At 36.7% G+C, this 12178-nt stretch overlaps 1 protein-coding gene across 1 annotated transcript in view; it reads left to right on the top strand.

Annotated features, from left to right (window-relative positions):
- The window catches only part of SEMA3C (semaphorin 3C), a 213074-nt gene that overhangs the window by 133638 nt on the left and 67258 nt on the right, over positions 1-12178 (top strand). Inside the window, exon 13 of the mRNA XM_066353947.1 lies at positions 3507-3729. Within this exon, the coding sequence (XP_066210044.1) occupies positions 3507-3729 (223 nt within the window). The remainder of the gene's footprint in view (positions 1-3506; positions 3730-12178) is intronic.

Here is a 12178-nt window from a genome sequence, read left to right as displayed (position 1 = left end):
CTTAGATAAAAGCAATTCAGAGAATGGACATACGAATTACTATATGAATATGGTAATGTTGCATGCTATAGCATGGCTATTAGGATTAGGAGATTTTGTAACATCTCCTAATCATCAGAGGTAAGCAGATGCTCAGAATACCTGAGAACAGGAATGAAATGAGGTAAGAGCAGCCGATGATGACACTTCCTTAACATGAAATTCTTACTGTTCCTTGCATTTCACCTAACACTTAGTCATCAAGACACTTAAAATGTCTTTACTCGAAAAGGAGTGCTTATCACCTCCTGATAAACTGAAAACTAGAACTAGAGAAAAACTAACACTTAAAGGAGAAGTTTAACCAAAATTACTTAATGACTATTTGAGGAGTAAAACTGTCCTTCTAAAGAATGAGACACCAGCCTAATTAGTGGACAAAGGCTTTATTTCATGGTAGCCCATGGACGTTTTAGTATCTTTTGTTTTCAGTACACATGTTTGCACATACACAATGTAAGTCAAACACATCTTATTTACACCTAGCAAACTCTCCAGCCCAGATAGAGTGTCTACAAAGAGTCATCAATTTTGGTTCCTGTCACCATCATTGTCATTTATTCTGTCTTATCTGCAGAGTTCATGCCATAAATCAGTGGAAAAATTAATTATTATTAAAAAGAATTTTTTTGTAATTTTGAAATAAACTCATACTAAGAGACGCTTGTTTCTAAGAAAGAAGTTCATTGGGAATATTATAAACAGAAGTCCCAAATAAGGGACATTGAGTAAATATAAAATAACTGATTTGAATTGATTTGTTTGGATTACCTATTAATAACTATGGATTTGAGCAATCTTAACAATTTTTTATTTGAACTCTAATTATCATGAAGTCAAATCCATAAATAAGACACAATTTAATTAGTTTATCACACATGGAAATAATTGCTAACTGGAAATTATATACATTGTAATATATGCTAACTTTGGCTCTCTTTGGAACTTCCAAATGACAATGCTTGCAAATATCTAAGGAGAACTCTCAGCTTAGCAACCCGTAATTAGTGGCGTTTCTGAAGGTCTGGAACTATTTAAGTTGCCCATGCGTTTGTTCTTCCCATGTTTCATTCAGGAGCAGTGTACGTCCCTTTTTCCACTTTGTATGAAGAATGAGGATAGAAAACACCCATAATTCTTCTATACTTCTAGGAAGAATGGAACACATCCATCAGTTTAGAACATCCTCAAATGAAATTCTTTGTCCTTATTTGGTCTTCTTTGTGGGCAATTTATAAACATGTATATTTAAGTATAATGCCTCTTTTTTATAGAAGAAAAACATGAATTCCAGATGCAAGTCTAGTTAATGGGGTAACAAATGAGAAGGTTTAGTTTTATTATGTCTCTGGTTATCTCTTCTTAGTGAAGTTATTTAATTGTCCTTGTGCCTTTCTACAAAAAGAGAATTGCATTCATCCTATAAAAAGTTCTAGTAATGTTCACTGGTCAAAGTTATTCTAAAAATCACATTCAATATGATTCAGTCTAAATGAACATGGCCTCATTAGTCAATTGTTGAGACTTATTTGCAAATGTGGGTCTGCCTGGCAGTACTGGGCCAGAGGCACATTTTGGATAGCTGTGGCAAGCACTAATCCAGGGGTTGCCATGTTTTGTTTGGTCCCTAACACTGTTTATCTATTTATTTCATTGAGTCAACACTGAAATTTTGGCAGAGTCTACATTTTTATCCTCTGTTGAAATCTTGCCACACTGGGCTTATATTCCTACATAGGAGCAATCGGCTAGAGAATTTTTATCCTCTGTTGAAATCTTGCCACACAAGGCTTATATTCCTACATAGGAGCAATCGGCTAGAGATGTGTTCATTGGCACCTTTGGATAAGGTATAACTTTCCAGTTTGTTACTGACCTTATTACATCCTGCTGTTTACCACAAATGCTGTGCCCATTGCTATTGGTCAGGAAGCTTTCTCCATTGCTTCCCCTTTACCTTGTCCCTTTTTAAAGAAGATAAGTAAAATCCAGGACAGGACTACCATTTAAAAAAAAATTGACAAAGTATATATTTTTTCTGAAAGTGGAGATATTGACAGATATTGAATAGGGGTTAGACAAGTAATATTTGTATGTGTGAGAAGATTTTTCATAGTAGTTTTGCTCATATCACATAACACTTGGATCTGATTAGTGAGTGAATCTGAGCTCCAGGCCCCAGCCACTCCCTGCCTCCCCTCAAATTTGGCCTCAGATGCCCTGTAATGGAATCTTCTCCTCAGAAGCTCGTATCGTGTTCCCTTCCCAGAACAGTTGAAGCTGTCCAGCAGTTCTTCTTCAGATCTCATTATTGCTTTCTATCTGCCCCTTTGAACTTGAAGCGCTGAATCCTTACAGCCTTTGCCGGAATAGAAGCCCCTACTTTGTACAGCCCTGGCACCAAAGTTGGATGTCAGATATAATAGAGGAATTCACTACTCCTTGTCAAATATCCTTTCTCAGCTTTGTTATAGGTCTGAGGTTGAAACAATGAACAGAATGTAGCCAGTTACGGTCAGTATACAGTACACACCTCACATTCGAGAGGGAGAAGCAGGCAATAAAATACAAGCAGCTAACATAATATACAGTTAGGTAAATAGAACTGGGAAACAAAATTAGGCAGCCTAAGGAGATAATGGAGATGGGGAGGGGCAGCTATTTTTATGTGTCATCACCTTTAAGGAAGAAACTTTTCAACTGAGAACCGAACGAGGTAACAGAGGAAAGTGCAGAGTGTGGAGAAGGGCATTTTGGACAGGAACAGCCAATGTGCAGGTGCAGAAGCAGGAGCAGGCTTGAGGCTCAGGAGCAAGAACACTAGGATAGTGGGAGATGTGGGCCAGGCTCACAGGAGCCTGCTGGCTATGCTGAGCTGTGGGGATTTCATTTGACATTAGTAGAAGTCACTGGGGTCTTTTAACAATTTCAGAGGGGCATTTTCAGCTCTAATTTACCACCTCCAGTCCAACCTCCCAACTTCAAGAATGCCTCCTTTGAGAAAATGGATCAAATGGAATGGAATTCCTGCACATTAATTAGAGTTCTGATTGAATTTGATAATGATAGTCTATTTTATTTTAGCCAGTAGCAGCATTTGATTATATCTGCATGATTTTTCTTTCTTTTTTTGCTAACAATACTGTATCTGGTTCAGAATAAGAAATAGGAAAGTAACGGATAAGGAAGGTGAAAACTTATATACTAAATGGTATCATCTCCTCTCTGAAAACCAACAGGGTAGGATAAGTGACTTAGCCTCACTTACGTGATCATATTATATAACTTACATATTAATTTTCTACAGGTAGTGCTATATAACAGTATATATAGCTACACTGTTTATTCCACACTGGGCAGCAAATACACTTAAAACAACATGAACTAATTATTTGGAAAAGTAGAGTACTTTTGATCATTGCTAAACTGAGTATTTCATTAACTTGGTTTAAAAAAATATTTTTTAGTGCCCAGGTGGAGCATTTACACCCAATATGCGGACCACCAAGGAGTTCCCAGATGACGTGGTCACTTTCATTCGGAACCATCCTCTCATGTACAATTCCATCTACCCAGTCCACAAAAGGCCTTTGATTGTCCGTATAGGCACTGATTATAAGTACACAAAGATAGCTGTGGATCGAGTGAATGCTGCTGATGGTAGATACCACGTCCTGTTTCTTGGAACAGGTAAGTATTTAATCTCAAACTACCCTTTAATGTGGAGAAAAGAATAATAGATAAGAGTTATGATACTGGAACCAAAATCCCCAGTGTTTACTTCTGTCTCACCATCAGTGAGATAGTCTTTATGCCTCAGTTTCCATGTTTGTAAATTGGAGTTAATAAAATAAAATATTTTATAGGGTTGTGTAGGTTGTGTATAAATGGTTTAATATATGTAAAGCACCTAGAATAGTTTCTAGTGCATATTATAGTGAAATGTAATAATAATGACCTGAATGAAGAGACAGAAAGAAATTTTAAGCATGGGTAAGTGGTTTCTCAACTAAAGCAAATTCTGTGACATTTTTATAATATTGTTCAATGATAATGATAATGATAGATATGTTCTAGATAACATTTGAAAGTGACCTTAACTCAAACATACATAGTTTTTTAAAAATATATATTAATGGTATTATTTTAATACATTTACAAATTCTAGTTTGAAAATTGACTTCAATAGATAAGAGAAAATACTCTTGTTTTTGGACCTACATGGTGTTGCAAAGTAGCAGTGGTTCTCAAAGTATGGTCCCCAGAGTAGACAAGCAAATCAATGTCATCCAATAATGTTTTAGAAATGGAAAGTCTTGGGCTTCAACCCAAAAACTCTAAAGATGAGACCCAACCATCTGTGTTTTAACAAGCCCTCCAGGTAAATCTAATGCACACTTAAGCTTGAGAATCACTAACCAAGAAAAAGAAACTAGTTTGCCTGTAAGGCAGTAATGAACAATACCTTTTTAACATCCCTCCCTACCTTGCAGGCAGTGATGAAATCCGTTTACCTGCCTTGTTGTAATACTAGAAAAAAATCTATGAAATTAGGTAATTACTTTTTTTTAAATTTACTTATTTAGAAAATTAGCTTAACAGGGTGACATTGATCAATAAGAGTACAGAGGTTTCAGGTAAACATTTCTATAGCATTTGAACCCATTGTTGTATACGCATCTCCCAAAGTCAGATCATTTTTCCGTCACCTTATATATATTTCTCTTTTTACACTCTTCTTCCCACCCCCTCCACCCTACTCCCATCACCCACCACTTTACTTTTATCTATGTCCATGAGTCTCAGATTTATGTCTCAACTATGTGTGAAATCATACAGTTCTTAGCTTTTTCTGATTTACTTATTTCACTCAGTATAGTATTCTCAAGGTCCATCCATGTTGTTGTAAATGTCACTAAGTCATCATTTTTTATGACTGAGTACTATTCCATTGTATATATGTACCACATCTTCTTTATCCAATTCTCTTTTGAGGGACATTGGTTGTTTACATGTCTTGACCACTGTGAATAATGTTGAGACAAACATGGGTCTGCATGTGTCTTTGCATACCAGTGTTATTGAGTTTTTGGGATAGATACCCAGTAGAGAGATTGCTGGATCATATGGTAGTTCTATTCTTAATTTCTTGAGAAACCAAAATACTTTCTTTCATAATGGTTGTACTACTTTACATTCCCACCAGCAGTGAATGAGGGTTCCTTTATATCCACAGCCTCTCCAACACTTGTTATTACCTGTCTTGTTGATAACAGCCAATCTAAGAGGTGTGAGGTGGTATCTCATAGTAGTTTTGACTTGCATTTCTCGAATAGCTAATGAAAATGAGCATCTTTTTATATACCTGATGGCCATTTGTATGTCCTATTGGGAGAAGTGTCTGTTCAGACCCTCTCCCCATTATTTAGATTGTTTGCTTGTTTGTTACTGAGTTTTGTGAGTTCTTTATATATTTTAGATATTAACTCCTTATCGGCACTGTTGTTTGCAAATATCACTTCCCATTTAGTTGGCTGCATATTTATTTTGTTGACAGTTTCTTTTGCTGTGCAAAGGCTTTTTAGTTTAATATACTCCCGCTCATTTATTTTGCCTTTACTTTCCTTGCCTTTGGGGTCAAATTCATAAATTGTCCTCTACGACCAACGTCCATGAGTTTAGTACCTATGTTTTCTTCTATGTAATTTATTGTTTCAGATCTTATATTTAGGTCTTTGGTCCATTTTGAATTAATTTTTGTGCAAGGGGACAAACTGTAGTCAAGTTTTATTCTTTTGTATGTGGCTTTCCAATTTTCCCAGCACCATTTATTGAAGAGGCTTTCTTTTCTCCATTGTGTGTTTTTGACTCCTTTGTCGAAAATGATTTGTCCATATATATGTGGTTTTATTTCTGGGCTATCAATTCTGTTCTATTGATCTGTATGTCTGATTTCCTGCCAATACCATACCATACTGTTTTGATTAATCTGGCTCTATAGTAAAATTTGAAGTCAGGTAGTGTGATACCACCAGGTTCATTTTTTTTTTTCAGGATTGCTTTGGCTCTTCAGGGTTTTGTTTTGTTTTTGTATTTTTCTGAAGTTGGAAACGGGGAGGCAGTCAGACTCCTGCATGCGCCCGACCGGGATCCACCTGGCATGCCCACCAGGGGGTGATGCTCTGCCCATCCAGGGCGTCACTCTGTTGCAACCAGAGCCGTTCTAGTGCCTGAAGCAGAGGCCACAGAGCCATCCTCAGCGCCCGGGCCAACTTTGCTCTAATGGAGCCTTGGCTGCGGGAGGGAAAGAGAAAGAGAGGAAGGAGAGGGGTAGGGGTAGAGAAGCAGGTGGGTGCCTCTCCTGTGTGCCCTGGCTGGGAATCGAACCCGGGACTCCTACATGCCAGGCCAATGCTCTACCAACCGACCAGGGCCTCTTCAGGGTTCTTTATGGTGCCATACAAACCTGGTAATTCTTTGTTCTATTTTTTTAAAAAATGGCATTGGGATTTTGATGGAAATTGCATTAAATTCGTATATTTCTTTGGGTAATATGGCTATTTTAACTTTGTTTATTCTTCCAATCCATGAACATGTGTCTTTTCCATTTCTCTGTGTCTTTTTCAATTTCTTTCAATAATCTTTTATAATTTTAAGTATATAGTTTCTTTACATCCTTTGTTAAGTTTATTCCTAGGTACCTTAAGTTTTGTTACAATTGTAAATGCAATTTTTTTAGTTCACTTTTCAAAGTTTTATTGTGGCATATAGAAAACCTGTAGATTTTTGTATTTTGATTTGGTATCCTGTGACTTTACTGTATTGGTTTATTGTTTCTAATATTTTTTTGGAGTCCTTGGGGTTTTCTATATACAAGATCATGTCATCTGAAAAAAGTGATACCTTTACTTCTTCTTTCCTGATATGGATGCTTTTTATTTATTTCTTTTGCCTGATTGCTCTGGCTAAAACTTCCAGAACTATGTTAAATAAGAGTGAAGAGAGGGGGCAGCCTTGCTTGTTCCTAATAAGAGGAAAAGCCCTCATTTTTCCACTCTTTAGTATGATATTAGCTGATAGTTTGTCATATATGGGGTTTAATTATGTTATGAGGTGTTTTCCTTCTATACCCATTTTATTGAGTGTTTTAAACATAGAGAAATGTTGTATCTTATCAAATGCATTTTCTGCATCTATTGATAGGATTATATGATTTTTGTTCTTTATTTTGTTGATGTGGTGAATTAGGTTGGTCAATTTCTGTAAGTTGAACCATCCTTGTGTTCCTGGAATGAATGCCACTGGATCATTATTTGTTATTTTTTAACATGTTGTTTTATTCGATTTGCTAGTATTTTGTTTAGGATTTTTGATCTGTATTTATTAATAGATATTGGTCTGTAGTTTTCTTTTTTTGTGTTGTCCTTGCCAGGTTTTTTTGTTTGTTTGTTTGTTTTTTTTGTATTTTTCTGAAGCTGGAAATGGGGAGAGACAGTCAGACAGACTCCCGCATGCACCCGACCGGGATCCACCCGGCACGCCCACCAGGGGCGATGCTCTGCCCCTCTGGGGCATCGCTCTGCCATGACCAGAGCCACTCTAGCGCCTGGGGCAGAGGCCAAGGAGCCATCCCCAGCGCCCGGGCCATCTTTGCTCCAATGGAGCCTTGGCTGCGGGAGGGGAAGAGAGAGACAGAGAGGAAGGGGGTGGGGGTGGAGAAGCAAATGGGCACTTCTATGTACCCTGGCCAGGAATCGAACCCGGGTCCCCCGCATGCCAGGCCAACGCTCTACTGCTGAGCCAACCGGCCAGGGCCCTTGCCAGGTTTTTATATAAGGGTTATGTTGGCCTCATAAAATGTGTTGGGGAGTATTTCTTCTTCTATTTTTTTGGAAGATTTTTGAGAAGGATAGGTACCAAATCTTCTTATGAATGTTTGGTAGAATTCACTACTGTAGCCATCTGGTCCTAGGCTTTTGTTTGGGGGAAGGTTTTTATAGTTCCTATTTCCTTCCTGCTTGTAGGTCTATTTAGGCTCTTTACTTCTTTGTGACTCAGTCTAGAAAGATTATGTCGTTCTAGGAAGTATCTTTTTTCTTTATGTTGTTGAATTTGGTGGCATGTAATCTTTCATAATATTCTATTATGATCATTTGTGTATCTATGATGTCTGTGGTAATTTCTCCTCTTTCATGTCAGATTTTGTTTATGAGTCCTTCCTCTTTTTTCCTTAGTGAGCTTACCAAATTATTTGTTGATTTTACTGATCTTTTCAAAGAACTAGCTCTTTGTTTTATTGATTTTTTTCTATAGTTTTTTTGCTCTCTATTTCATTTAGTTCTGCTCTAATTTTTACTATTTCCTTTCTTCTGATGACTTTGGGTTGCCTTTGTTCTTCTTTTTCTACTTCCTCTAGATGTGATATTAGTTTGTTTATTTGGATCTCTCTTGTTTCTTGATATAAGCCTGTAATGATATAAACTTCCCTCTTATTACTGCTTTTGCTGCATCCCAGAAATTTTGATATGTCATGTTATCTGTTTCATTTGTCTGTATATATCTTTTGATCTCTTTTATTTCTTCTTTGACCCAGTCATTTTTTAGAAGTATATTGTCTAATTTTCACATTTTTGAGGGTTTCTTTAGTTCTTTTTTACAGTTGAATTCTAATTTCAAAGTCTTATGGTTAGCAAATATGCTTGGTATAATTTCAGTCTTCCTGAATTGGTTGATGTTAGTTTTGTGGCCCAATATATGGGCCTTGAGAATGTTCCACGCACATTGGAGAAGAATGTATAATCTGACATTTTGGGATGAAATGTCCTTTGAAGGTCTATTATGTCCATTTGGTCCAATGTATCATTTAAGGCTAATAGTTCTTTATTGATTTTCTGTTTGAATGATCTATCTAAAGCCATCAATGGTGTGTTGAAATCTTCAAGTATGATTGTGTATTGGTCTGCTTCTATTTTTAGATCAGTTATTAGATGTCTCATATATTTTGGTGCTCCCTGGTTCAGTCTATACATGTTAAAAAGTGTTATGTCTTCTTGGCACAATGACTCCTTTATCATTATGAAATGTTCATCTTTGTCTTTGGTTATCTTTGTTTTCTTGAAGTTGGCATTGTCAGATATGAGTATGGCTACACCTGCTTTTCTTTGGATAGTATATGCTTAAAGAATGTATCCTAATCTTTTACTTTGAGTCTACGTTTGTCATTGCAGCTTAAATTTGTCTCTTGAAGACAGCATATGGTTTGGTTTTGCTTTTTGATCCAATCTGCTACTCTGTGCCTCTTCATTGGTGAGTTCAGTCTATTTACATTTTGGGTAATTATTGATACTTGAGGATTTTCTATAGCCATTTTATGTTTTGTTTTCTGGTAGCTCTGTATCTTGTTTTGGTTCTTCTCTTTTTTGTTTCTGTCAGTTGTTTCTCTTTGATGGTATTCTATACTTCTTTTTCTGTCTCTCTTTTTTTTAAGCTGTGTATTTCAGTAGTGGCTTTCTTGTGGGTGGTAACCATTAGGATATTAAGAGAAAAATGTTATTATGTACAAGAGTCCTTTGTCTTATGAGTGCTTCTGCACTCCATCCTCCTTTGCTACTGCAGATCTTTGTCGGAGAGGAGAGCCTTTTATGTTATTGTTGTCACAAGATTATCCTTGTTTTTACTGTGACCTTGTTGGAGCTTTTACTTGTAGTTTTGATTTGTTTTGTTTTTTGTATCTGGTCGAATAACCTTCTTGAGTATTTTCTGCAGTAGTGGTTTTTTGGTGATAAATTCCCTCAGCTTCTGTATGTCAAAGTTTTTATTTCTCCTTCATATTTGAAGGATAACTTTGACAGCTATAGTATTCTTGGCTGGTAATTTCTCTCTTTAGGTATTTTGATTGATTGCTCTCACTCTCTTCTGGCTTCTATTCCTGCTGAGAAGTATGATAATAATTTAATGGGATTTTCTTTATATGTTATGTTCTTTTCCCTAGCTGCCTTGAGGATTCTTTTTTTGTCATTGATTTTTAACAATTTTATTATGATGTGCCTTGGAGTAGGTCTATTTGGGTTGAGGTAACTCAATGTTCTGTTTGCTTCTTAGATTCAAGTCTGTCTCTAACTTTTTCCATAGGCCTGTGAAATTATCTTCAATTAATTATTTGAATAGGCTCTCCATTCCCTTCTTCTTCTCTTGTTCTGATATACCCATTATTCCTATATTTCTCTTTCTGGTGGAGTCAGACAATTCTTGTAGAGATCTCTCAGTTTTTTTAAATTTGAGTCTTTCTCCTCTCCCCTCTGTAGCATCTCTAATTGCCTGTCTTCATTGCCACTGATTCTCTCCTCTGTTTGGTTTGTTCTATTAGCTAAACTTGCTACCTCAGTTTTTAATTCATGAATTGAGTTCTTCATCTCTGATTTAAAAGTTTAATCTCCTTGGTGAGGTATTTGGGTTTTTTTCATTACTTTGTTTTCTGAGCTCATTAAGTTGCCTATTGTTCTTTTTTACATCTTGCTGAGTATTTTCAGAACTTTAATTTTGAATTATTTATCATTTAACTCCACGGTTTCTATGTAATTGAGATTGTTTTCTGGAGATTTTTAATTTTTGTTTCTGAACTACATCTCTGTCTTGAGTAGCCACGATATTTGATTTCTTCTTCCTTGGTGGCATTTGAGAGTGGTATTATTAAGAACCATAAGAAAAACAACAACTAAAAATATGAAATGTTAAAATTAAAAAATGTAAAAATTAAAAATAATTTTATGACAAGAAGAAAAACCACAGAAAAAAATGTTGAAAACAAACCAAGAAAAGCCCACAAAAGACAGGAATAAAAAATATAAAAATGAAATAAAATGAAATTCAAAAGAGAAAAAAGAATAAGAAGGAATAAGGGGGAAAATATGGTATGTTGCAGTTTTGAGAGGTTTCTTCCAGTAGATACTGCTGTATTACAAGTTTTAGCTCTGTGAAGTTCCTGGGCTGTCCTCTGCTGAGATGTTGCTATCTCAATAATATAGGCAGGCCTACAATCACATTGCTGGGTGGGGGTGTTGTAAAGACTTTATGGCTTTAGCTTTAGGGCTTTATGGTTCTAACACTGGTGATCAAGGCTTCCGGGCGCTCTTTCCCCCATCTCAACAGATTTGAAGACTGGACATGGAACACCTCTATTCTTCAGCATAGAGAGCAGCTCTGGACAGCTAGTTTTGGGGTGTGTCTCGGTCATTCTTTGTTCCGTGAGGTGAAGGAGGTGGGATCTGGGAGCATGGGGGCTGAACTTTAGCTTTCTCTGTCCCTTCTGAGTGGAAGCTACAGGAAGACCATGAAAACACTGTTATGACCCCACACTCTGGACGCTTTGGTTTATCTCCCCTTTTGCCCCTCTGTCTCACTGCGTCTCCCTGCAGAAGACCCAGTCACTCCAACAAAATCCAGTTAGCCTGAGCTTCCCTCCTCCCCATAGTCCAGCAGAGAAAAAAACCCAGTCACTCTAGGTTTGTCTGGTCTCCTTTCCAAAGCCCACCATGAATGTGTTTTATCTTTTGCTCCCCTTTTCACCCCATCCTACATTTAGTCCATTCAGTGCACAGATTCTTCAAGCACACCTACAAGCCCAGCTGGAGTTTCTTTGCTGTGTTATAGTTGTTCAATTTGTTGAAGTTTCAAGGGAAGAGATCAGGTGTATCTCTCATGCCGCCACTACTATGAGGTAATTTCTCTAGTAGTTTATGAAATATATGTAAACCTCATTATAAGTTATGTGTGGTAGATAGAATATGTACTCTAAGCTGAGGAATAAATTGCAGTCACACTTCCATCAATTTAAGATGTGGATATTTTTTCTTGGCTAAAATTAGTTTTCAAAATGTGCTTTTCTTATAAAATTCTTATTTTACCCTTGTTTATTCTTATATTTTAAACTGGAGATGTGACTCTTTTGCACTCATAATTATAGTGTATACTGGTCTGAGCTTGAGAAGCTTCTGACATGTACTGTCCAGCATTCTCTCCCACAGTTGGACTTATCTGTGCTTTTATTAGTTTTCTTTTTGCTTGCCCCCACACCTAAGGAATAATCCTGCCTTCCCAAACTAACCATTTCCCATTCTGCTTTTAATTTTGTTCCCTCCTG

The sequence above is a fragment of the Saccopteryx leptura genome, chromosome 12, assembly GCF_036850995.1.
Source record: "Saccopteryx leptura isolate mSacLep1 chromosome 12, mSacLep1_pri_phased_curated, whole genome shotgun sequence".
Taxonomy (NCBI): domain Eukaryota; kingdom Metazoa; phylum Chordata; class Mammalia; order Chiroptera; family Emballonuridae; genus Saccopteryx; species Saccopteryx leptura.
Note: the sequence above shows the minus strand (reverse complement) of the source record. Positions and strands in the feature narration are given on the sequence as shown.